The sequence below is a fragment of the Syngnathoides biaculeatus genome, chromosome 14 (assembly GCF_019802595.1).
Source record: "Syngnathoides biaculeatus isolate LvHL_M chromosome 14, ASM1980259v1, whole genome shotgun sequence".
Taxonomy (NCBI): domain Eukaryota; kingdom Metazoa; phylum Chordata; class Actinopteri; order Syngnathiformes; family Syngnathidae; genus Syngnathoides; species Syngnathoides biaculeatus.
Genome location: NC_084653.1, coordinates 25,811,945 through 25,839,236, shown reverse-complemented (window position 1 = coordinate 25,839,236; position 27,292 = coordinate 25,811,945). Strand labels below are relative to the sequence as shown.

General features: G+C 44.1%; 1 protein-coding gene across 8 annotated transcripts in view; it reads right to left on the bottom strand.

The window, feature by feature from the left end:
• LOC133511772 (guanine nucleotide exchange factor DBS-like) overlaps positions 1–25,541 on the bottom strand; it is a 35,380-nt gene extending 9,839 nt beyond the window's left edge. For 4 of the 8 annotated variants that reach the window (XM_061840679.1, XM_061840682.1, XM_061840678.1 and 1 more), the window contains exons 1-16: positions 25,307–25,541; positions 23,966–24,497; positions 12,510–12,593; positions 11,007–11,121; positions 9,106–9,196; positions 6,737–6,856; positions 6,546–6,662; positions 5,406–5,555; positions 4,826–4,950; positions 3,496–3,610; positions 3,305–3,424; positions 2,580–2,771; positions 2,297–2,488; positions 2,046–2,205; positions 177–235; positions 20–102 (exon numbers count right to left, since the gene is read on the bottom strand). In XM_061840679.1, the coding sequence (XP_061696663.1) occupies positions 20–102; positions 177–235; positions 2,046–2,205; positions 2,297–2,488; positions 2,580–2,771; positions 3,305–3,424; positions 3,496–3,610; positions 4,826–4,950; positions 5,406–5,555; positions 6,546–6,662; positions 6,737–6,856; positions 9,106–9,196; positions 11,007–11,121; positions 12,510–12,593; positions 23,966–24,044 (1,802 nt within the window). In that variant the 5' untranslated portion in view covers positions 24,045–24,497; positions 25,307–25,541. Of the gene's footprint in view, positions 1–19; positions 103–176; positions 236–2,045; positions 2,206–2,296; positions 2,489–2,579; positions 2,772–3,304; positions 3,425–3,495; positions 3,611–4,825; positions 4,951–5,405; positions 5,556–6,545; positions 6,663–6,736; positions 6,857–9,105; positions 9,197–11,006; positions 11,122–12,509; positions 12,594–19,657; positions 19,823–20,787; positions 20,961–23,965; positions 24,498–24,598; positions 25,247–25,306 lie in introns of those variants that run through there. The other 4 variants (XM_061840676.1, XM_061840677.1, XM_061840684.1 and 1 more) reach the window with 4 other exon arrangements.
• Positions 25,542–27,292: the final 1,751 nt, after the last annotated feature.

Below are 27,292 nucleotides of genomic sequence, written 5' to 3'. Positions count from 1 at the left end.
GCGGATCCGGACTTCTCACCTCCTGAGCACGGCCGAGTTCTCCTCTTCTTCCGACAGAGAACCGTGCCTGCGTTTAGCCTCGCCCATCTGCTGCTGGTCTCCCTTGGGACGGTAAACAGAAGCACCGGAGTGACATGGGCAGGGTCTTCAAAAGTTCACATCTTGACCTCACCCACTTTGTCATGGCTTGCGTTGTTCCCCTCGGATTGGCTTCTGTCCAGTTTACCTCTGTGCGCTGTGGCGGGAAATGAGGACGCATCATAACGCGAATATCCTGTCCCCACTTGGAAAAAATAATATTCAACAGCTGTTGCTACGTACACTTGCACAGGATCACTCGTGATTATCCATCCATTTTCTTAGCTGCTTATCCTCACAAGGGTCACGGGAGTGCTGGAGCCAATCCCAGCTGTGAACGGGCAGGAGGGGGGAGGGGGTACACCCTGAACTGGTCGCCAGCCAATCGCAGGGCACATCGAGACAAACAGCCGCACTCACAATCACACCTACGGGCAATTTAGAGTGTCGAATTAATGCTGCATGTTTTTGGGATGTGGGAGGAAACCGGAGTTCCCGGAGAAAACCCACGGAGGCACGGAGAGAATATGCAAACTCCACAAAGGCTTGTCCGGGATTGAACCCGGGACCTCAGAACTGTGAGGCCAACACTTCACAGCTGATCCACCGTGCTGCCCACTCGTCATTATTAGAGTGCTTAATAGATTTCGGTGCACATACAAGAAGATTACATATTTTTTGTTGCAATTAAGCCCTCTTGTGGCGGCACAGTGGTGCAGCTGGTAAAGCGTTTGCCTCACAGTTCTGAGGTTCCAGTTCAATCCCGGACCCGCCTGTGTGTAGTTTGCATGTTCACCCCGTACCTGCGTGGGTTTTCTCCAGCCACCCCCCCCCCCCACACATCTCAAAAACACGCAACATTAATTGGACACTCTAAATTGCCCCTAGGTGTGATTGGGAGTGTGATTGGTTGTTTGGCTCTACGTGCCCTGCGATTGGCTGGCAACCAGCTCAGGGCGTACCCCGCCTCCTGCCCGTTGACAGCTGGGATAGGCCCCAGCACTCTCTGCGACCCTCATGAGGACAAGCAGCAAAGAAAATGTCCTCCTGCATTGGTGCTCAATTGACCCCTCCGTACAGGGGACTTAAGCACGCCTCACGTAAGACAAACAGTAAAAATGGCAAATACAATACAATACATTCTGAACTGAGACAGACTCCATGCTTCTGATTTCATTCACACGGAGCAATGTTATGCTAGCGGAGAACGTCTCATTCCATTATACGAGACGTGTATTAAAAAAATCTAATTTAGGGCATATCTTCGTGCAAACACAGTCTGGTTAAGCTTCGGTCGGGAGCCAGCAAGAAATCGATACGTTTGTGCAGTCCGATCATCGCTAAATATCGCTCAACAAAGAATAAGTGTGTCAATCGTTCACACGCTGCAGCGTTATGCCGGCGGAGAACGTCTCATTCATTTATACGAGACGTGTATTAAAAATCAAATATAGGGCATACCTTCGTGCAAACATATGTGTTCCGGTTGATATTAGATGGATTTAGTTGATGATGCGGTCTTCCACAAAGTTTGATCCATCGAAGGCATTTTTCGTACCGGGTCTTCGGTTTTGGAAAGGGTACGAATCGAACTCCACCAACTCGGCTTTCAGGATACCCGTCGTCACTATTACAAAGTCCGTGACTACACCTCTTAACCATATTTTTTGTTAAATAACCCAAATACGCGATAAAAAGCTAACTAAACCTATACTGGACCATTCAATGTTGTCAGAGAAAATGGCGGGAGCAAAAACGGGCTTTGGGCTATGCAGATCTCTGGCCTCTGATTGGTCAGTGACGCGGATTGCGCAATATCCACGGAGGGGTCAATTGTGTTCGGTACATCTAATAAAGCATCTATTTGAATGCACGCTCTTCGAGTTTCCCGTGTTTTAAACTGATAATAAGCGATCAGGTGTCGAATGCTGTCAAAACCCAAACAAAGCGTCAACGTTGACACTGACCAGGTGAGCTGAGAGGAGATTTGATGAAGGCTTCGGGTCTGGGAGCGACCGGCTGCACTGGCCTGGTCTGCTTGGCTGCCAGCTTGTTGAGGCTGACCCTCCTCTTGTCAAACATCTTCTGCATGGATGTTTGCTTTTGCAACACTTTTTCCACTTGGTCCTGTTCAGAAGCGAGACGAGGATAAAAAAAAAAAAAAAAATCTTCTCCTACCCCCAAATGGGCAATTTTTGTCGCCAACAGCGACGGGTACCCTGAGCTGCTGGTCCAGGACTGCTTCATAATTTGAAATTATGCTGGTCAGGTCCAACAGTCGGTCCCCGCCTGCGTCCGCCAGGAAGGCCTCCAACTCCTGCAGGGCTGACTCCGCCCCCTCGTGTGATTGACACTTGTCCACGGGCTGGGAGGCCAGCAGGAAAATGCCATCGTCGCACCACTTTGAGGCCTGTAGATGGCGGTGGAACAAAAAAAAAAAAAAAAAAAAAAAAATGAACACGTGAAAACTGCTGTTTTTTAGGCACACACGTGTCGCTCACTCTCTCCAAGAGGCGATGCAGTTCTTGGGCTTTGAGGAGCAGCTCCTTCTTTGCCTTCAGGTTGTCGCTCAATTCCTGGCAGAGCGTCCGGAGCTCGCTGGTTTTCGACACGATGGAATCCTGAGCGTAGTGAGCCTTTTGGACGAGGTCATCACCTGCGTGGGCCAAAGCCATAGCTCTGTGCAGTACCTCCTGTGGGCCGCAAACCGACATTTTGTCACACTTTGAAAAATGACAGGAGCCACTGAGCAGAAAAAAGGACGCTAAACAAATTATGCACACAATTTGTCACAAGATGGAAGGACAACCATGCAATTTCTCCTCATCAGAAAAGTGGAAAATAATTTTTTATAAAAACGCTACTTTGAAAGCAGCTTCCACACAACGATATTACGCTTTGTAAAAAATAATACTTTCCAGGTTGATGTTCAGAAACTGAAACATAAAGTTAGCTTTGCTGATTTGTAATATTGTTATTATTCCTTTTTTTTTTATAAGCAGCTGTGGATAGTCTGAACTCTACCTGCAGTTATATCATATTTTGAAAAGCACCATTAAAGATACTAATATTGCATTTTATGAAACACAAAAATGTCTATTAATGGAAATCTACGATAATTTAAGTTCTCTTATTTGTTGTCTTTGCTTTCACAAGCAACCGTACGTCCAATGAGGTTAAGTGATCCTCAGAAGAGACAATCATATTCAACGTTCACGTCACTTACGCAGACTCTCCCCTCATAAGCGGCGAGATCACCGAGGATATGGTCGGCGTGAGCGGGGCTTATCCCCACCTCAGAGAAGGCGGCCAGTTTCTCAGACAGCTGATCCAGCAGAAGCCTGACCTGAGGGACCAGAACGCGTTCAAAACGAGTGAGCCGTACCTCAGCGCCGAGAGCCGATCTGATGGCCTAACCTCCTTGTGGTCGTCCTCAAAGTGGCGCAGCTGGAGGCATTGCTCCAGTTTGGCCCGGTGCTTCCCCCAGAACTCGTCAAAAGCCCGTTCCGTCTCGTCCAGCTGAGACAGAAGCCTGGTTGAGGCCAGAAAAGGAGGTGGGAAAAGTTGGTGGAAAAGTTGGAAAAATCTCAACACTGAGCAGGTGTTCAGTGAGCCTAATGCCAGTCGACACAATACGCTAAGCCAGCCAGCCGGTCACTAAATAGTGGACTGTGGCCTGGATGCGGATCCAGAAGCAGTAACAAAATAGAACAGTTTTGATTCAGAAACACACCCGACTGCCGGAGAAAAATTCCTTGTGCTTTTAGCCATTAAAGCTGATTCACATTCTGATTCCGATTCCATTAAAGGCTTTCCGGTAGTGCTTCGGTGTGAGACAAAATGTGGAAAAATTAAAGTTGGGCGAGAGTTAAGCCGTCCCACGTGACCTCACTCAGCCATTCAAGTCTGCATTTCAGGTGGTCATCGATGACTGAAGCGCAAGCCAAAGAAACACAAAAGGTGCGGAAAAGACGACAGCGTGGAAGCAAGTTCAATTGATATATTTTAAATTGTTTGAAACCGTCGTATCGAGACGCTAAACAACTCAAACCTTGCCTTTATTTTTCTGAATCACTTGATTTGAACATGTACAACTTTCACTTTTTACGTAGTTGCTCCGATTTTAAATGCAGTATTTCGTTTGGTAAATGAGAGAACATTACACACCAAGTAAATATGATGATTACCCAGGTAAAATGTGTAAGATGTCTAACATTCTTAAAGCAAAATCTGAAAGATCAGGGGGAAAAAAAATACATTTTCTATTGAATAGGATTCAAATTGAACTACGAGTCATTTCAGAAAAGCACAATAATTAAAAAAAGAAAATGAGATTGTCATTTAATTTAACTGTCACACCTGTGGTTTTAAATTCTGTATTATTCAACAATTATAAATGCCAAATTGCATTGAAGTGATGTGACTGAGGGGTCAATTACACGCATATGCTACTCAAACATATGTCAAAATAAAAAGCTTTCAGAAATCTTGATTTGCAGCTTTTTTTAAATTTTAGCTAAATAACGAGCGACGCTCAAAGCCTTCGGTGCCGCTCATTAACCACAAAAAGCTCGCTGGTACCAGTCCAGCTTCACCAATGAGAAATGACAAGCTAGCTAGCAACAAGCTAACTTTCATCTTCGATCTCCTCACCGGTGAAACGTCACCTCTCACCTCAAGAGACACTTTTGGTCAGACCTGCGCAGGGCGAATGAAAAAGTCTGCCGTGGCAAAGAAATCTTCCCACCTCTGCACTGTCGCCAGGTTCTCCAGTTCGTCGTGGTTCATCCTGTGCTCGGGGTTGCGCACCAAAGGTTCATTGATGCTCTCCAACAGCCTGCTGCCTTGCTTCAGAGCCACCAGCAAATCATCCTGAACAGAAATAAGCAATTAACTACACTGCGCACATCAACGGGTCTACGTGCAGTTGAAACCAGACGTTCGCTCACGTGCACTCGGGCACAAACGGACAAAGCAAACCGCCAAACTGCTTCCAAAGTGGCCACCGCAAAACCCGCTTCACAATCCTATCGAAAAGGCCAGCTGCAAACGTGACTCATTTACGCCGGTTCCGACAGGAGGAATGGGACCCAATCCCTTCCGACTATCGTGAGAAGCTTGTGCGAAGTTTGACCCAAGTAACAAAACGAATGTAAAATGAAAAATGTCAAACAATCATTCTCTCATTAGTCTGCCATTTATTAAATAGAAATTTTGGGATTCCTAATCGACCTTAAGCAGGAATAGTTTAGTCTGATTTCACGTCTTTGTATTAATATGCACGCAAACATCTGGGGTGACGTGCAACGCACAACCGACCGACCGACCTTCATCTGGTCTTTCTTGGTGCCGTGCGCACTGAGGAGGACGACGGTGGCCTGGGTCTCGCTCGGGAGTTCGCTTTCAGCCAGCTCAGCGCCAAACGACTGCAGGGCCTGGGCCATCTTCTTCACCATCAGGGCAAAGCCCTCGATAGCCTGCCGCGACAAAAAGACGACCACGTGGATCGGTTAGTTTCGCCGTCGTGAGGAGACGGAGCCTTCGCCACATTTCTCCGTTCTATGTTCCGTTTCCGGTCTGGAGCGGGGAGCTTTTCAAAAAGCGACTTTTTAATCTCAGCTGAATTTATTTTCTGTTGTTTACAGATTTGTAAATGTGAAATATTTTATTTCATTTCAAACGGAGATGTGACGAACTGTATCCAAATTCAACTCTACACTTTTTGATAAACTAACATTTTAAACGATGCAAATCATTTTTCATGCACTGAGAACACATTCAGGACATCATGAAAAATCTTTACAATTGATCATAGTCTCTCATAATAATCGCTTAAAAGACAGAAAAATCAGCCGTATCTTGATTTTTATTTGGCAGGCATTTTCAATTGAACATAAATAAAATAACATTTCATTTAGCATATCGCTGGTGTCAGAAGTAAACATGCCATGTTCAAATTTGTTCAATTTCATATTTTTTTTTTTACAAATTGATACTGTTAGTCAGTCCTTACGCGGGTATGTTATCTCTGGAAAAAATAATTGTTCAATAGAATGGTACAAAAATGGCTTGGTCTCGTTGTTGATGTTCAACATGCCCTTCTTTGGGTTCCCTGAAAAGTGTTTTGTGAGGTTTCTGCTCAATATCAGAAATATAGGAAATTACAGTATCTCTCTTCGATCATACACCATTTTAGCAGAGCAAATTTTATTTGTACAGCGCATTTCATGCACACCGTAACTCAAGTGATGCTTCACGTGATTAAAAGCATTTCAAAACAAAGAAATAGAGAAAAAAAAATGAAAATACGACCGATTAAAACAGCGTGCAGTGCGGGAAATCTTTAAAAATGGAAATAATCCATAAAGCATGACAGAAAAAAAAAGCATTGAACAAAAACGAAGAAAATGGAGAAGTCAAATGTTTTTTTGTGCATCATGAAAAGTGTTTTGGGCGCATGTACGTACGATGCGGTGAGCGATCCACTTCTCGTGACAGTATGCCTGCGTTCCGCCGAGTTCCTGGCTCAGCTGCATGTGGTCAATGTACGAGTGAAGCTCGCTCACCGAGCTCAGCATGATCACCTGGAACAGAGCCGCGAGGTTATCGCCGCACGCGGGACGACGCAGCCGAACGCGTGTGAAAGGTGGGGACGCACAGGCACTTTCATTTTGAAATCATCTTTGTTGAACTTAAATAGGATGTCGGAGAGCGTGCGCTGGAGGAGTGTGGTGGGCCGCAGGATGAGAACCAGCTGAAGGTTTCCGGGGAAGGAGCCCTGGGGTGAGAGAAAGAGGACAAGATTCAATAAAAAAGCTGCATAAAAAAAAAAATATATATATATATATACATATATATGCCTTGACAAAAACAATAATGGTTCATTTTTAGTTGTGATTTGAGGGGCACCTAAAAAGCACTTACTCGGAAGCAGACCCGATTGAATTACAACAATCTTCATTTATTACCACCAGCGTGCAACACGTCAGACATGACATTATCAGTAATGGAGACCGGAAGCTCGTCATCAGCAGCCATGTGGAACAGATAAAGCCGACTTCATTTAAAACGAGCGAGCGTCCTCCGTCGATGTCTCCCGAGGGTGTCTCGCCCGGTAAATAATCACATCGCGTTTCATTTTCCCTCGTCGCAACCCTCCCACCGCGGTAAAATATTGATTGATTCAACCTGAAACAACGACTACGACGAGAAACATGTTTGAGCCGGTGAGAGGTAGAATACGAGAGCGGTGGGAGCCACCACAGGGGGGGAGGCAAGATAGATCTAATAAAGCTCTTATTATTAGGGTGATGTCACTTTCTGATAGCATCTCTCTTCAAAGGCGCAACTCAATTCATCATCCTGCAGTAACAAGACAGTGGAAGTGAGAAAGGAAGGGAACAAAACCACCACCGTTATCAGAAATCATAAATCATAGGGCGGCAAGCGAGTTGAACACAATCCGCTCGACCTCTCAGATGAGATATGTATGGAAATCGTAGAAATGTAAAGCATCTGTCACAGGGACTGGATAAGTCGTAATTCTGATGACCAGCGCCAGACAGTGACAAATGCGAGGGATTATGAAGGCGAGTCACTTCACTAAAAAAATTCAACCAGCCAACTTTATGGTCTACTTTACTTAAAGCTCCACTGTCATGCCTATAAACATTCTAATGAAAAATACATATAACATTATTCACTTCAATGTCTATACGAAAAAATAAATGTGTACGGAGAGCGCGTCATCCATGCGCAAAGTTGCGGAAGTCTCATACGACATCCAAGTGGTAGCCATATTGCCTGCAACGTTCGCCATTTAAAGCACGTAGTGGCACTTGTTATGGGACACAGAAGCTCATTTCAAAGAAGAGAACATCTCACAATCGAGTGAAGTGACCGCACAGCAATATTACCCTCTTGTTTCGAGCCATATTTAGACGATATTCGGATCACTTCTATCTAACAACTGAGTCCCACGACGACAATGTCCCGCGGCCCAAGTGCGACGCGTCGGGCCGCTTTACGGCGTTGTCTTCACTCGCGGCTGAGTGCACCATCGTCGGTGGCGTTGTTTATCGTTTTATTGTTCAACGCCGAACGGCGCCACCATCAGCGATCAACAATGCCGCCGACGATGGCGCAGTCACCCACAAGCGACGACATATTAAGCACCCCTGACTTACGTACGCAGATGCTTTGTTAGGTTCTGAGTGGATTACGCCCCGCGCCCCCTGCCCAACTCTCGTTTTTTTAGTAGCCGTATACACACCTACCTGTCATTTGGAACCCACAAAGCTCTCGTCCTTCTCACCCGTGCAATCCATTTTTCACGACGAACCAGGTCTTTTGGAAAAGTGTGAGGAGCTAATCCATCCTCCCGAGCGTTCGAACAATATCCAGGAAAACAAAGCCGGCATTTTGGCTAACACGAGGGAACAACGAGCTACCTTCCAATAGGTAAAACTAGTAGAAACATACGAGCCTGCCTGAGTGCGCTGCTGCTGTTAACGTCACTTCCTGCTTCTTCTCCAAAACAAATCCCTCGAGAGGATTTTCATGGCGGGAGTGACAAAAAGCCATATACGTCAAAATCATGTTTTGTGGTGAAAAAAACGGATGGGTTCATTCCGGCTGCCATTTTTTGTCATTAATAACACACTAAAAATCATGCATTTCATGACAGTGGAGCTTTAAACTGCTACTGCGACCGTGTGGAGTTCCTCCTTTACAGTAGTGGTTCACTGAGCTGAAATCACACTTTAGTACTAGTCACATTCTGAATTATACCGCCACAGGCACCGCTTTTGTTCCTTTGACACTTTCACACCTTGAAAACATCTGAACCATTTATTATTATTTTTTTTGCACTGGAATAAGTAAAAACTATACTAAAAAACAGGAACTCTGCCATTAGCAGATTGCACCCTGAGGGACACCAACGGACTCCTCGCAATTAGTGATTCACCTCCAACGCAGGGGCAGATGCAAACATTTGCAAAAACAAAGAAGCTGAGTTGAACTCACCGCGATCCGAAGCAGGGTCCCTTTGACGGCCGCCCATCGGTCCTGCCGGCGATCGATGACCAGGATGAAGCCCACGTCTGTTGATGGCAAACTGGCACACACACACGAGCGAGGAAAAAATCCATCAACGGGAGAAACCCAACTGTAGAAATACGTCCGACAAAAAAACGGAAAGTGCGTCGTTTTCTTTTGTGAGACGAGTGATGACGCCACAGTCTTATTGTGTGGCTCTCCTTATCCTCTCTGACAGGGACGCACCTCACCGTGCCCGCCCGCCCGCCCGCCACCACGGGTGGCCTCTCTGTCAGGCACTTTGCACACCATCAAGCATTCCCCCAGCATGCATTGGGACTAACAGGCACGGCAGTCCTCCGGCACATCTGATATCTCATAAAAATGCAGCCAGAAAACCGAACTAAAGCAGTCCAGATGGATCTGTCACAAAAGTACTGCTGATCCCAGCAAGCAAACACAGTCCACACAGTTCATGTGCTCAGCGTAAGCCCCGCCCCTTCATCCAACAGCCATCCAATGACTGAGGGAGGTTGCAAATGTGAGCCAATCCTAAAAAGTGCCGAGTAGCTCTCGTAGTAGCCGGAGAGCGAATCCTAACAAAAATGATGGGGGAGGGGTGGGCCAAGAAGAGGTTTACACAGTCAGTCAACTGATCTAAAAAAAAGAGACTGGAGAGCTCATTGGCCACCAAAACTGTAGTCCCCATCCGCCATCTTGATACTCCCAAAACAACCACGGCGACATGTGCAACTGCATTAATCGACAGTTTCGTGGTTGTGAGAAAACATTCCACAGGTAACTTACGAAGATTTACTTTGACACTGTTAAAGTTTGTTTGTTAAGGTTTTGTTTTTTTCTGATGAGCTTAATTTACTTCAACAAAATTTTGTTTAATGGTTGTTGTTATTCACTGTTCACTCTGCTTCACCTTTATAGGCCGACGGTTTTTCGTGAAAAAGCGATGTAAATATTTTCCCAAACTTCATCAGTGGATAAGCAAGAAAACACAGTTTTTGATGAATTTCATAATACGGAACTCCGCAAATTGAATTTGATTTTCAAATGCGAGGAAACAAGTTTAAATTTTCTGTCTGAAATAGGACATCACAGAGACAACAAATGAAGAATGCGTTTAGCATGTATTTTCCCATTGCCAGTCCTTATTTCCAAAAATATAACTGATTGACTTAAAATGTAATGTTTTTATAACAAAAAAATGGTTAGTTTTTTTGCTATGTCGTGATGATAGTGCTTCCCAGCGTATTTTGAGAAACGTTAACATGTCACGGAAATCGCGTCCTAGGTAATGTGCAAGGTTTTTGGTAGTCACCGTGTTATATGTGTTTCCTTTGCACTTAACCTTTGCTGGATTACCAAATCGAATTAAAAATCCTTCATGTTACCAGAACTGAAAAAAAATCTCAAGCTCACACGACCAGTTTTAATTCTACATGCCAAACTTTGAGGAAAAACCCCGCCATAATCCAACCTGTAAACCACGTCCTCCACACGTTTTGGCAGTACCAAGATGGCGGCCAACTCGCTTCAACCAATCGACACACCGCTAGATATGTGCACGCTATCCAGTCTTTTTTTTTTTAGATCAGTGAGTGAGTCATACACACTCATTGGCCGCACTGAACCTTTGGCCTACATTTAAAAAAAAAAAAAAAAAAAGACAAATGTGAACCTGACTCCAAATAAGTATGATAAATGTTTTCTTTGCACTGCATCACATTTTGTCCCGCTCATGTAATTTGATAAATCACATTATTATTAGTACCGCGTTTCATTGCTCATCATTAAAGCTAATGGGAAGGTTTTATGTTGAATTGAAAAAAAAGAAAATCTTATTGATGAGACAGTAAGATGGCTGCCGGCCTCACCTGGGTACACTCGTCAAATACGTGAGCACATTGTGAAACTCCCGGTCCGTGATCTCGCCGAAGGACGGGAATTCCGGGAACACAATGATGGGGCTGCCGTTGTCTCCTCTTCCTCCTGAGCGAGACCAAAGACGCACAAATCGAGATCCAGTTATGATACATAAACAGTATGTTGGTTATTATTTTTTTTTTTTTTAAATGTCTTTTCCTTTGGTGGTTTGCGTGGCCTGCAGCTACTTCTAACGACGTACTCAACATTGTTGTAAAACTAAAACTTCAAATTATTATTGTTCTTATATCACCAGTTGTATGATGCCAATAAATAATAATTCATATGAAAAAATCCTGGTAGGCTTTTACACAAATATATATTAACAAAACAGTATATAATGACATTAATGGCTTTTGATTGATTTGACTAACGGATTACATTTTTGACTTTTTTTTTTGGGGGGTGGGGGCGTTTTCACATTAAAATTTAATTTTAAATATCACACAGCACAATGCAGGTCAGTTCGTTTCTTTCCAAATGTTTGCAGCCCAGTCCAGTCCAATCATAAATGTCTGTTTATGTACTAGTGTGCGTTATATTTGCTTTTGTTTCATGGTCATGAGCTCCCTTTCCGACTACTCGACTCCGTTATTCCATGACAATCACACCTGCCCCGATCTTTTTTAATGGATGATCCCTCCCTGCCTATGCAGCGGAATATGTATCCATCGCCAGCCCGTTCTTTCTTCTCGTTGCCACGGTAACAGCGATTGCACCGTCATGCTTCTAATCATGTCTGCGCTAATGATTCAGACAGATTCAGACTGCTGCAACCACAAGGTCACCAACGGGTGTTCATGGAGGAAAAAGACCTGATATAATTTGATGCAAAAGAAAATGTTATGCACTATATATGAGTACAGGAATGAAAAGCGTTTGGAACTAGTCAGAATTTAGAAAAAGATATTGTACTGCGCTGTCCTTTGAGACAGGAGGAAGGAGACGAAGCTGGCACATTTGAATAGCAAATAAGTGCCGAGCAAAAAAAAAAAAAAAAAAAAAAAAAAATAGGTCAAGGGAAGTATGCAAATGCAAAATAAAGCTGACGCGTGTGTTAGACTGGAAAACAACCGCATCACCAAAAAGAAGAGGGACAAGCTGTGGAAACATGTAACTGGGAGAATGTTCACATATCATAAAAACTTAGTGACCTCAAGTACATAAAAAAAAATGCTGTTGATATAACAAATGTTGGAAGAAAAATACTTTTTTTTTCTTAACATCTAATATTTGTTTAACTTTGAGCAAATACAAAACAATGTAATTCTTTTTTTTATGTTTCCAATGTATTTGCATGAATAAACTGTAAATAATTACAAGGGTTATGAGATTGACGATCTTTTTTTAAACGCTCTACTCAGGGCTGTGAAATGAAAAAAGTAACAAGCAACAGCAACAATCGGGGAGTTCGTCCCCACACACAAAAAATGAAAGAGTAATATATTCGTCACCTGAAAGAAAAGCGAACTGCCTCCTGAGTTCAGGAGTGATGTCAGCAGCGTGGAGGGGGCTGCTGTCCAATTGCATGATCTCATCTGGCGGGAAGACACAAAAAGATGCAATGAAAACAAAACACTAATTATCTGTCTATGGCTTCAATGAAATATCTTGCTGCTTTATTGCACTTTGCACTGACTGAGACAACGTAAAAACCTTTTGTTCGGTGTTTGCCGGCTGAAAACCGGCGTGCCTCATCTTGAAACTGAGAAGAAGCAAACAGATCGATGGCCTAACGATCCGATGTCAAACTAGATGAGCTGGTTGGACTTGTGAGTTTGCCATCAAAAACTACACAACAAAATTCAGGCGCTGGAGTTCTGTCAAATGATGATTCCGCGAGTAAGCGCGGTCTGGCTGCGATGGGTTTGAAGGTCAAAGTTCATTTAACACGCAGCCTGGTAGTTCTTGATCGGGATGGGAACCATATTTGATTACTAGAGCAGATCTTCAATATTCACTCTGATGTTTGTCGTCAACGATGAGAGTATGATCATAATCACCCTTTGACAATGGAATACAAACAATGTGCCACTGGAGTGGCCGGCCAGCAGTCCATTTAAGGTATTTTTCATGCAAATAATGTTGCGTTCACGAAAACTACTTTGACTTAACCTTATCTGCTCTCAACAAACTTATCGTATTGTTCTTTTACTTGCCAGGTTATTTGGGACACAATTTGCCTTTTTTAAATTACTGGGAAGGTGGATTTAATGAATAAGTACTATTTTAAAGAAGATTTGAGTCCTGAATTCAAATCAAATGTATGATTTTCAAAGACATTTTAAAGATCTGTTTCCACCCTGCAGAAATCAACATACATACAGTAATTACAATAGATACACTAGTTACATCATTAGCCACTGTTATTCTAATCATATTTACCACAACATCTAATTTGACATGAAAACGGACAATTGTAAGACACTTAAGATATCAAACAATACAAAACTTATTTCCACAAAACTCGTAGAGGTTGCTTGTGACATGTAGGTTTAAAAAAAAGAAAAAGTGTTAGAGCAATCTGGAATTAGCATTGTCAGCCACATATAATTAATATCCACATAGTTGCGACCAAGATAACAACAGCATTGTAAACACCACCAAACAGTTGATTTTTGTTGAGCAAGAAAGTAGCCAGAAGCCCTACGCTAATAAAGCTCATATCTTCCAACATTATGTCCTAATGCAAATATTGTTTGATCATTTTAGACTGCACTTTTTCCACAGACACTGAATTGCCTGGCCTGAAACGTTAGTGCTAATGCGACTGCTAACGCGACACGAGAACTGTCACTCCATAGTATCAAGATCTAGATAAGTCTGTGATCTGCATAGGCGTCACTATGATAACAAGACAGTTACTGTTTGTGTGCTTTAAAATAATGTGAACAAACACTGATCGTTTTAATGTGATGCAGTAATGTTGTGAAGGGTTACATCCGACTCTCAACTGTTATGCTAGCAGTGACGCTAAGGCCGACAACTCCCTCGGTGGGCCCTTCAAATGATTCCCAACCGCAGAACAGCACCCTCAGATCATCACATCTTATCCCATGCCACTTAATTGGCCCAAAACCCATTATTTATTCATTAAAATGTTTGCTCATAGCTATGCCAGCAGCATATATTAAGAAAAAAAAACCCCAACATTTCCATTAAATGACAGATGGTACAATAAATGTATTAACATTGATGCAACAAAATAAGTCACAGCTTCCTGCAAGTATATCAGTTTTGTGCGCAGTGAAAAAAAAAAGGCCCGGGGAAGTCAATTTGTGAGTAAATTGCGACAAGATCATCATTTCAGTACACAGAGATTTTGTGAGATTTGTGGTTTATGATGTCATGGTGAAAAATGGGTGTCTTAGCTCAGTAAAGGTTGGGAAATCCAGTTCTAGACGACCAAAGTAGGTGATGTGTGGGGGTCACTGTATAAATGACAGAAAGACTTCAGGCTTTTTTTTGTGAGTGCACCATCACTATGATTTTGATTCTGTACTACCAGGTCAAAACTCGAAAATGTACCTTCCACGCATGAAACGAAAGTCCGCCTTGTTATCGGTTGCATTCTATTTGCAGACTAACAGTTATTGACTAGGAACAAAGACATTTGAGGAACAGTTTCCATTTCCTCTTTCCTTTTTTGCCGTAACCTCCGGCGAACAAAGCATCAGCGTGGCGTGGAAATGAGAGACGGAGAAGAAAAGTGGCCTCGCCTCTGATGTTTGAAACTTGGTATAAAGCGGGGCTGCCTCACAGATGATAATGGCCGCCTACTGGTTGCCCGAGGTGATGGGACGTCGGTGGGGCGCACTCAGTCAGCCGAGGCGACCGCGCCTCGGCCCCCGGCGTCTCCCACACATCCAATCCCGATCCGCTTTTTGTTTATTTTGTTAAAATAATGTTTGACGAGTGTAAGGTCGAACCACGCAAGCACGGGGAGAACATCCAAAGTCCACACAGGTGGGGCCGGGATTTGAACCTTGGTCCTCAGAACTGTGAGGCCAACACTCGACAGCTATTCCACTGTGCCACCTCTAAAAAAAAAAAAAAAACATCAGTTACACTTAATAACTGTAAAGGAGGGTGGCACGGTGGAGCAGCTGGAAAGCGTTGGCCTCACAGTTCTGAGGTCCCAGGTTCAATCCCGGACCCGCCTGTATGAAGTTTGCGTGGTCTCCCCGTTCCTGCGTGGGTTTTCTCCGGGCACTCCGGTTTCCTCCCACATCCCAAAAACATGCAACATTAATTGGACACTCTAAATTGCCCATAGGTGTGATTGTGAGTGCGTCTGTTTGTCTCTATGTGTCCTGCGATTGGCTGGCGACCGGTTCTGGGTGTACCGCGCCTCCTGCCCGTTGACAGCAGGGATAGGCTCCAGCACACACGCGACCCTCGTGAGGATAAGCAGCTAAGAAAATAGGTGGAGGGATGGATTTGCCTGAAGTAAACCACTATTCAATTTCATGCTGCCACTTTAATGATATTTGCAAATTAATTGTCCATTTGCACAAAAATCAAAAGTGCAACTCAAGAATTATTTTGAAATGTGGAAACATTTAGAAGATAAATGACCATTTATGGACAGGAAAGTAATAAAAACGGCTCAGTTCACTTTAATTTACGTATTTAATGATAGTAATTATAATTGTCCGCTGGGAAAAAAAATCATTTTTAGGGTTTTATTTTTTGTGACTGCTGTAAATCTGGCCCTGTGGTGCAACTTTGCGTGAAGGTGGGCTCGACCCAATTTATCATTTTGTGGCCATTCGGATGTTTGCACTGCTGCGGGCGGCCCGTTCGCACCTAACGGCATCATTTGTGAAATCCAATTGGAGCGAGTCAACACAACACAACATTACAAGTGAAACCACTTATTGGGGGAGTGTCAAGTTTCAAATCTCTTCCCTTTCACCGAGTATCAGTGATGTCACAAAAGACCTCGTAAAACAATTCATACATCACACACGACATTTCGTCATTAATACTCGTGCGTCCCGTGTAAGATTACCGAAAGAAACCAATGCAAGAAATGTATCAATCGAAAGCAGTGTTATTATCTTTTAAGGACAGAATCTTTGTTGTGGATTTCATTAGATTATGCAAGCGTATAAAGTGTCCAGTGAGTGGAGCTCTATTAAAATGAGAACAATTCAGACTTTAGATATAGGGCACTTAAAATAAAAAACCCCAAAAATTGCTACATAAATAAATATGGAACAAAAAACAAGCAATAGGAATGAGATAAAAACAAGTATGTAGCCTCTTGCTATAAAACAAGCTAGCATGATTTCACACTCATTGATAGACTTTAAGATACGTGCATACACAGCAGATGCTCTTTGAAGGGATAATTCTCTTTTAACGGTTTTAACGGCAGGGATTATCATCCCGTTCAGGTTTGTTGAAGGGGGGGGGGGTGAAATGTTAGTGGGTCACAGTCGCACACCTGGACCGCCTGCTACTACTGACACACATTCAACAGATGCCAAAGTGCACGCTGGCTCTTCAGTAGACCAAATGTCCATCCATCCATTTTCTTAGCCGGTTATCCTCACAAGGGTCGCGTGGGGTGCTGGAGCCTATCCCGGATGTCAACGGGCACGAGGCAGGGTACACCTTGAACTGGTCGCCAGCCAATCGCACGGCACAGAGGGACAAACAGCCGCACTCACACTCACACCGACAGGTTAATTTAGAGTGTCTGATTAATGATGCGTGTTTTTTTTTTTTTTTGGGGGGGGGGTGTGTGGAAACCGGAGTCCCCAGAGAAAACCCACACAGGCACGGGGAGAACATGCAAACTCCACACTGGCGGAGCCGAGATTGAACCCGGGTCCCCAGAACTGTGAGGCCAACGCTTTGCGTCTGAGCCACTGTGCCACCCCAAATGTAATTAAATGCAGTAAAATCAAAATGATTGTAAAAATGTTTGTAATTATGAGATTACCGTCATGGCCATTGAAGTTATCTTCTTAACAAAGCCAATACGTGACAAACACATACTAGTTCTTCTCGAGTTAGTTGCTTCACAGTTTTGTTAAAAATACGCCTGCATAAGTAGCACCGAGTTCGCATTTCCATCTTGCACGACGTCGCGCGTCAGCATCCTTCAAGACAGAGCTCGGGATGTCGTATTTATTTGAGATATTTCTCCCAAAAGAAGGAGCAAGCACAACTGAGGATGTTATGTCAAGAAAGTGGCATCGCGTTCGAAGCTGGAGGGTCCCAAATTGGCCAAGGTGGCCGTCAATAACGTCGACGGACGGTTGCTTATTTCTACACTTGCATCGGATGCACAGTTAATTAAGGTTTTATGATGGCAAAATTTTGTCCCTGGAGCAAATTCATAAGCATTGACGCCTATGAAAAAAAAAAGTGAACAACTTCTTTCTCTTTCTGCTTGTCCTTTTAGGGGTCGCATGGGCGTGTCATCTTTTTCCATCTACGCCTATCTTGTGCATCTTCCTCTCTAACACCCGATGTCCTCATGTCCTCCCTCACGACCTCCATCAAGCTTTTCCTTGGTCTTCCTCTCGCTCTTTTGCCTGGCAGCACCCTCCTCAGCAACATAACATCTACCAACACACTCACTCTCCCGCCTCCGAACATGTCCAAACCATCGACTCGCACAAATACTGTCATAAAATGATGATTCTCACACTTTTTCTTTTTAACCGATACATATCTGGTATTGGATGTTATCAGATTGTGTAGGCGTACCGAATGAAGTCGTCAGTGTGACGCACAGACAAGACAAACTCGAGGAGGAGAATACGTCAGAGACCTACCACACAACCACTGGCAGTAGCGGGAAAACCTGGAGTATTTTTCAACCTCCTCCAAGGAGATGCGGACGTGATCCGAGGTGGCCTCTACGGGCTGCAAACACACAAGCAGGAATCCGCTGACGCTGCGATGTTCCCCTTTGCCATTCTTTGATCGACCTTCTGCCTCTCCGTGTACCAATCCCGAATTAAACCGCATTATTTGACCATCTTCACAATTCTCCTTCCTTTTTTCAACCAAGTCCATCCTCTCTAATTCCACAGCAGTGGAAAAAAACCCCGAATCCAACTCAACATCCGCAAGGGAGCCTGAATCGGACATCTCCTCTGCTCCCATCCCGCTTCTGCGATTGTTCCAGTTATCACGGCAGGTAGAGCCCCCCCCCACCCCACCCCCGCCGCCGCGAGCTCCGCCCGCTAACTGTGTGTACTTCCCTGTGCCGCCTCAGGTTCCCTCCACTGTAGAAGACAAAAGCTGCCTTGTAACGCTTGAACCCAAGAGCGGCCACGCCCAGCTCAGAAAGATACCGACAAGTCACACACACTCTCTCCGGCCATCATACGAGCTCTACAACTGAACGTCATCTCTTGGGATTTAAGGGAGTCAAACGAATTTGGCGATGAAGAAAGAGTTCCATCTTGGTCTCTTGAGACTGGAGCAGGCTGCCACGTTAAATTGGAATCGAAAGTAACATTTCTGCCAAATGCGCAACCTGGTTCGAGATCAGATCAAACGGGTTTGTTATTTAAAGTTCCGGAAACAGCACTCATAAAGTTGATTTTACTTTTGACAAAATGTGAAGGATTTGATTACATTGTGCACGTTTTCCCTTTCGTTATATCCTGTGAGTCTATGTTTGAAATGTGTAACTGAAGTTCGTTTGCTGGTTTCTGCTACCTTTACCTAGTAACACGGTCAGGTGGTGATTGTAGACCGTTCCGCTCAGCCGCATTATCTCAGGAGATGCGGACCCGAAAGTACAAAGCCTCCATTCTGCCAGGCCCGTTTTTATAAGGCAGTCTGAATCCCCCTTTAACCATTCACAGACCATTTAAAGGCCTCATCTTTGTTTACGCCACTCAAAAGAGTCCATTATCGCTAACTCAGAGAGAGAGAGAGAGAACTAATTCTTAAGGCGCAGTCAAAGAAAAGCACTGTTACGTGACTGCAATGTGACAATCGAAGTCCTGAAAGACGCAGTGCACTCCAAAGTGGGATGGAAAGTTTAAACAAGGCCTGTTTATTACATTCTAAGCGTCCATCTCAATGTGTGCGTGTGTCCATTTTTTTTTTTTTTGCCCAATGAACCCACTGCACGCATCAAGTTGTTAGTGCAATAAACCGAGTAACTAGTGGACGTCCTTAATGTAAACGATTGGCTGAAGTAAAGTACACCATTTTGATCCATTTGCAGTTAAAAACACTTTGTCAGTGATCCAAAGGGGGGTGGGGGGTGGGGGGGGAGTCACACTTTTGTTATTGGAATTGCAACGAGCCAGTTGCGAGGGTCACTTTCATCATTCATATGACGAAGACTTAGCTCTTTAGAAGCTGGCTAAAAGTTTTCCAATGTAGCAAATGTCAGCTTTTCTATCGAAAGTACGTAAAAACATACAATTTGCATTCTGCCTCACACACTACTTTTAAATTAGGAGACGCATTTTTACTTCCGTGGAAAGACAAACCTCAACTATTGAAGGACGCCCGTAAAAAAGCAGTTACAAAGTCATCTTGCATTGGAAACGACAGTATAGACAACAAGCTCATAGAATTATAGCACAAGTGAAATGTCAGCAATTCTTCCACTCACGTTGCTCAAGGGTGACCATTGGAATCGCATTTTCCCATTTCGAAGCGTTCCTCCTGGCTTTCCTCACCATTCTTTCCTCCCAACGTTTTTGCAAGGACCACAGGAGGTCTCGCAGTGGAAAGACTGAAGCCAATAGAACGTCAAGCCGATTCCCCTCCTCTTGCGAGCAGCTGCCGCGCTTGCGGCAAAAAAAAAAAAAAAAAAAAAAACCCAAATGACGGCACTAAGTGCTGTGCAGCCGCTCAGATTTGTATGCTGGTAGCGTTTGTTGACGCAGCACGACCTCGCGCTTGCCCACACACACACTCGGGTGCATACAAAGACATCGTGGCTGAAGAGAGAAGAATCCAAAATAAGAAACTCAAGAGCGAGAATTCCTTGGAGTGAGGCCTACCAGTATTTACAACACACTCACACTTTTGCAAAGAGCACCGTCTAATTCGAGTGAGTGCAAAACACTCACTCGCATATTCGATTCAAACGAGCGGTCAGAGTCATACCCGGGATTTTGGGTTCACGAACTCGCTGAAAATCAAACCAGACAGCCAAGCATTGGCGATCAAAGTATCACCTCTCACCCCCCTCTAATCATACTAACTTCCTTTAGTAATAACTAACAAAGGGCAATCAAAACATATCCTCTTATCCTCACACACATTTATGCACAAACTTACAAACAAATTGTGATCAAAACAATCACACTATCAGCACCGGGGCACGCCAAGGTTGCGTCCTCTGCCCTCTACTCTTCTCTCTCTACATGAAGGACTGCACCTCGTGGCATCCGATTGCCAAATTCTTGACTGATGGAGAAAAATTCCTCGTGTGTTCTACACACTTGGCCACTAAAGCTGATTCTGATCGCTGGTCTTTCACTTTGGGCATTATCCTACAAAATAAAGTAAGTAACGCATAAAAATGGGGATCCAACTACAGCTGTCATAAATGAATATTGTTGCTGAATTACTGTCCTGCTGAGTTCGGGCTAAAGCAGCATACTAGTAAATACTGTACATGAAAAAAAAAGGATCCAAACTAACAACTAGCACCGCCGTAACTGACATTTTGAAGACCTGACCACAAGTACCACTCGGGATTGCCAGTACACAAAAAGCATCCTCTCCTCTTACCATCCCACTGTTTCCAGGAATTCTTACGGCTGGCCGGACTGAAAGGGAAAGAAGAGCCCAGTCCCGAGAGGTCCAAGTTCTGGATCAAAAGACTGAGCCGGTTCATGATCCGGTACGACGCCTCGCCGCCCTCCCGCAAGAACTCGTGCAGAGACATTCGGCTTGCTTATGGTATCAAACTTGCAGGCCAGGCACGGGGGTGAGGATCCCGTTTGGTTCACTCCGGGGATCGTACGGGATCAGACCGACCTGAATCCATCCTGCGCCGGCGAGACCAACACCGCGGATCCACATCGGGGACTAAATCCAAAGCTAGTCTAAAGTCTAAAGAGCCGAGCCACTGCGCAAAGTTGTGCAAATGTTTACGCTATTAGCAAGAAGAGACCCTGCTCTGCTCTACACGAGCACAAAGTCACTCCGGCGGACTCGCGTACCTCATTGCAAGTGTAACTATTGACAGTCACTTTGGTTTCCCTGCTGGAAGAAGACGGCAGGCGGTGGAGCACAAATCCCCTTCTGTTGCTCGGGCTAATTATATTTTTCCACCCTTCGACTAATCTGCCTCAGCTTTTCCCACACCCTGTCTGTGCGGATACCTCCAACTTATTTCCAGTACTGCGCAGCCAGGAGAAAGACAGCGGCTTCATAATTTGAACACACTGACGTTTGCATCATATGTGCTGTTGTGTGAACAAATATTTGCCCAACAAGGGGCGGGAAGGAACACGCAAAGTTGGACATTGTTTGTCGTGTGTGAATCCGCCGGTGTTGTTTGCTCAACGCTAGCAAACTAGTCCGGCAACAGTCTACTTAGTACCATGATCTCGTGCCAGTTTAGTCGGGAACTGCACAAGAAAAGTTTTTTTTAGTGTGCAGCAAGTGGTGCCCAAAGAGTTTCTCGCTCAACTTCAAAATTATTGTGGACTGTAATAATAAAAATTACCACAAAGTCAATTCACCCCAAACACGGCAGAGTAGAAGGAAGCCCGGGTAGCGAGACAGCCCGTTCACTAGTATCAAGTCACCCACAAAGACAAATTGTCTCTGTTGAAAGTTTACAGAACTGTCAGTCGTAAAATGCGCACTGCACAGTCAGCTGACGGTGTCGATGTTCAGCTCGCCATCCGCATGTCATCGTCGGTTTTTTTACTTCCTCATTTTTTGGGAGTTTAAAGAAACATCACCGAGCTGTTCTGTTAATCGAGACTCATCCACCAGAGAAGCTTTTTGGGGGTGTAGCCACCGTTAGCTTGCTAGCTTGCAGGCTTGAGTGGTAAATGGGCCTCGTTATCGAAGCTAAGCTAACTCACAACTCAGCAGCTAAACAGAATGACGTCACTTTCTAATGATATTGCTGGAGAAGGAACTTGCGCTTGAAAGTTTATGCCCCAGTATTGTGATGTCACAGGGTTATGTTTTAGGCCTGCCCCCAAATTCAGGAAAATTTACACGGTGAAACACATACTGAGCTACATCCCAACAATCAGCACTATGTTGTTATGAATAGATGTCATTTATTGTCATTATCCACATTGTACGAATTAAGGCCTACTTCAAATAAACCTCTTATACCCAATGAGGACTTGGTACTGCATACCCTGTATGATTTTATAACTGGGGAGTGCTTCATTATAAACTTGAAATTTTTGATTTTCCCAAGTCTTTGACACACCCAAAGGAGCAACCTGCTAGCTCGTCATAGATATTCTTGTAACACAGCACCCCCCCCCCCCCCCCAAAAAAAAAAAAAACAAGAGCAGTGCCTTAGTCTACACGGATACGTGCCTGGAAGACGGACACTACACGGCTGCCTGGTAGCAGTACGTGACTCACCGATCTGGGTATCGCTCGAAATCGACCGGATGTATGTCAAATGGGCCATTAACAGTCAAAGGAGACGCTGATGTTTGTGATTATGAATTCAAAGAAACCCCCGCTGCTGTGGACTTCTTACAAATCAATTACGGTGAAAATACGGATCACTGGCAAAACGGCGGTTGTTTGTTTCCATGTGCCCTGCGACAGGATGGCAACCGGTTCAGGCCCGAAGATAGCTGGGAAAATGGATGGATGGATGGATGGATGGATGTGTCTGTATTAAACTCTCTTTTCAGTTTAGACGGATAATCTCTTCCGACTTTCCCGAATCTCCCTTTGCGCTCGTTCTCGCTCTTCTGCCTTACGAGATCATCGTTAGATTTGTCTTCTTCCGCGCTCACCGTCGAGCCGCCGCAAATCTCCGTCAACATGAATTTTTAAAGACGATTGCGTGCGAGCGATGCAGGGGTGGGCAACCTACAGCCCGCGGGCCGTATACAGCCATGCCCTAGACGAGAATTCAAGCCATTTCCAAAAGCAAATAAAACCCTTTGGGACCCGTTATAAACATCGAGCAGACACAATCAATTGAAGCACAACGATTGAACTGCCTTCCGCCCAAGATTCGAGTCTGGCCGCTCACTGCGAGTGTGCGGCGCTGGAGAGGAGGCTCGCTGCTGGAAATGTGCACCATCAGGATTTTTGCTTCACTGATCTCATTAAACCCTTGGCTTCTCTTAATTGTTTAATGCCTGACCCGTTTCTCCAAACCGGACTGGCGTCCCCGCACTGGATTTTGACACGCATCGGAAACGATATCAGCGGCAGTCGCTTCAGGAGACAATTATGATACCGAGCTTCGCGTCACTTGGAAGCAAAACTCAGGTACAAAACATATACGCTACCTGGTCACATTACAAGCAACGGCAAGTAATACAGAAAATTAATATCAATCCCTGACAATGAAAAGAAAGCATCGTTAGCTTTGTTAGGGTATCGTTTTTGATGGAGCTCATGACATTTTCCAGGTGTCCCTAATATTATGACTGCTGGGTGGTAAGCAGGCCAGAATCTCTCCAGGCTTGAAACACGTTCAGACATTCGACTCGTTTGCCTCATAAATAATGACATTCATTAAAAACACTTCAAGATATTTCAGATGGGATCGACACGTCTCGCGTCTCCATCCACAGAGAGCTTCGGTTTCTTACAGGTCATAAAAATGTAGGTCATCGTGTCATTTACATGTGCTGACGATTCAATTTATGGTCTCATTTTTTAACGCCTTCACCTTTTCATGATCCAATTTCACGGGATTTTTTTTTTTTAATGTGTGTGCATGCGTGTGGCTGTGGCCCACCTATACTCCTGCTAACCGTCCTCAGCCTCTCGAGCAGCTCCCCGACGTCCATCTCCTCCGTTTTCATCCACAGGATCATCCTCCAGAGGGGCAGCGGGAGACCGGCGGCCCAGCAGGGAAACACTTTCCTGGGGAGAAGAGACAGCTTGCCTGCTTTTACCGGGCGCTTACTCGGAGAGCGGCGGGGTGACGTTTAGGGGCGCGGAGGACAGATGGCGGTGGGAGGGATTGAGGGAGGAGGGGACGCAGGCGAGGCAGAGGGGTCCAACCCGAGAGAGGTGTGTTCCTGGTAGCGGTCTTGGGAGAAACAAGGATGCTGAGGGCGCGGGAGTGGATGTAACGGGCGATGACGGGTGCCCCCTCGGATGCTTGAGCGATGCGGACGCCGCCTCACACAGCCCCGGGCTCCCAGGAGACGTCCTCGGCCGGGGAGGGTGGGTGCGGGGTGTCGGGAAAGGGAGGATGCTGGAGTAGGATGATGACGACGATGATGATGCAGCTTCACTCTCACACATCACCGACGTGTGTGATGCTAGAAACCCAACAAAGGCGGGGGAGGAGAAGCGGATGCTCGCATTTGATACAATAGCGACACCTCGTGTGTAAAACATGCACGTGCATGGTGAGACCGACCCAAAAATTGAGCCTCCACTGACGACAACTGCGATATGCGACCACCATATCATAGATTAGTTGAAGCGATGACATCGTACAATGCCAATAACTTGGGAAAAATATGCAGGCAGGGCTTGGTAAACCATCATACTCGCAAAAACGTGATATTATTCATACTCTTGATTAAAAAAAAAAAAAAATGAAGCCCCGCAGAAGTGATAATCAATCTCATTTAACACTTTCGCTAAAACGTGATATTATTCATACTCTCGATTTAAAAAAAATGAAACGCTGCATAAGTAATAAATAAGTAATCAGTCTCATTTAACACTTTCGCGATGATTCAATGACTCATTCGAACATGCAAACAGGTAAACGTTTGAATGCTGGCACAAACGTGAGCAGTTAGCTAAAATGTTGGCGCTTGCTAACTTCGTTTAGAAATGCGGCATTGTGTTTGGGTGCTCTTTACATCTGCACACAGACGTGCAAACATAACACGAGGCTCAGGGTTGTGTAACAATGCTTTTAAGAGCCATCTCGCTCATTCGTGCAAAAGAAATGCAGTATTAGCGTTTAAGTAGCAGCAGGCACTAATTCCAAATGCAACAAATTCTAGGGCTCACTATTACGTCTAGTTAAGGACAGATGCAGTAAACCTTTCAAAACAATAACTTTAAACTACCTAATAACATTAGCAAAAACGAAGAGTTTGATTTTTCTTACTAATATCAACCCAGCTCCTCCTGTCCACGTCCAAAATCCACTCGTAAATCACATTTTTATAACTCTTTGCTCAAATTGAAACGTTTCCATCAAAATCAAAATAAATCTCCATACCACAAAACGAGCAAAAGAATTTTCGAAATGAAAAAAATAGCTAGATATTTTGTTGGTCACTTTTCCAGCTTCCCTCAAAGCAGACGCAACATGGCGGTTCTCCGGCAGGTGCTAAATGCTAACTTTTGCTAGCTGCAGTGTGAAAAAATGAGATTGCACTTGAAATTGATTCATTGATTTTTTTTTTTTTTTTTTACTTAAGGATGCAATCAAATTCAAAAGAGTGAAAAGGTTTATAAATCCTTGCCAGGTCATAAAACAAAGACAGCACCTGAGAAGCACATAGTAGTACATGGACTTCCACGGTGGTCAAAATAATGTATACAATATATTACTACCACCTTACATGGGTTACTAAATAAATAATTGTACAATACATATGCTTTTAAAACTAGTAAAGCGCCCACCTCCCCCCCCCAAAAGTGAAATACAGCACAGTAATTTAAAAACACAAAGAACGACCACATAATTTTCTGAAATTTTCTCTCACCTTAGATGTTTTATAAATTAAAATTCCTTCACAAAATTGAGAGGACTCAAAACCAAAATTCACCAGAATCTTTAATTTAAAAGTCCATGTTTTCATCAAGCAAAAATGACAACAGTGCTTTTCACCCTCAATGGCTACAGGCAGGCTTGTAAATTGGGTAATATCAGGGGGGGAAAGAGCTTAAAATTTATTTCTCAAGGAAAATGAAAAAGTCTCAATCCCTGTTATTTATAATAGTGATACAAACAGTGCTGTACGGAAGGGACCGCGCACACAAACACACATTGACACACTCCCGGCACCTTTGACACACTCGAGAGAGATGTCAAAAAATTTTCGACAACATTTTCGACGAGTGCTGCGCTTGTGCTGATGGACTTCGGAGAAGCGGCGTCGACATTCGAGAAAAAGGCTGGTGAGAGACAACCATTTGAGACAGAAGCCTGTTTTTGTTCCACTTTCAAGTTATTTGGTCACTTCACCCACTACAATCTTCAAAAAAAAAAATAATAATAATAATAACTTGTGAGGAAGAGTGGTAAGACCACCCCTTAGCTGACGGACAGCAGACCTTCGTTTTTAGGTGAACATCGATCTGAACGACAAAGTGCAGTGTGTGTACTGGTAAATCTCTTCTGATCCTTTCAGTAAACTTGTACCCACATTCAAAGCACGTTAAAATAGAATCATCTCGCCAAGATATACAAAAATAGCGAAGGAAACGTGCACAAAAGATCCGAACGGACGACAGGACAATGCAATGGCCGTGAAAAATAAAGTACAAATGTGAATTATTGTGGATGATGTATGTCACCATGGATTTGAATTAGTATGATTATTATTTCTTCTATGTGTGTTCCCATACACGGGGGATGGAAGTCCAATGATGTGAGTAAAGATTTGAAATATAAAACTATGATTCTTCAAATGCAAATAGTCTAGATGAGCATTACAAATCCAACTCGACCTCATTTTGATTTTTTTTTAACAATTCCAAACAGAAAAATAGCAAGTGTAACTGGAAGCAAAAATAGAAATATCAGTCTTTGAATCAAAAGAAAATAATGGAAATGCATCATCGACGACATTTTCTTCACGCTTTCCAATCGATAAGTGGATGACATTACAGTTTCAGCTACCTTCTTTTAACAACAAAATGTGATACAGCTAAAAAAAAAAAAAAAAAAGTTTTTGGCACATGTTGAGATCTCAAAATGGAATTTTAAACACAATGGACAAAATGTGAACATGCTGCAATTAAAGCGTGAACTGTGGCCCTACACGCAGTACGACTAAATCCAGTCGGGGTGCACGACAATTGTGAGAGAACGAAGAATTCAAGCAGGGGAGGGCGTCGACCTGGCCCCGGGGGGGCGGGGGGG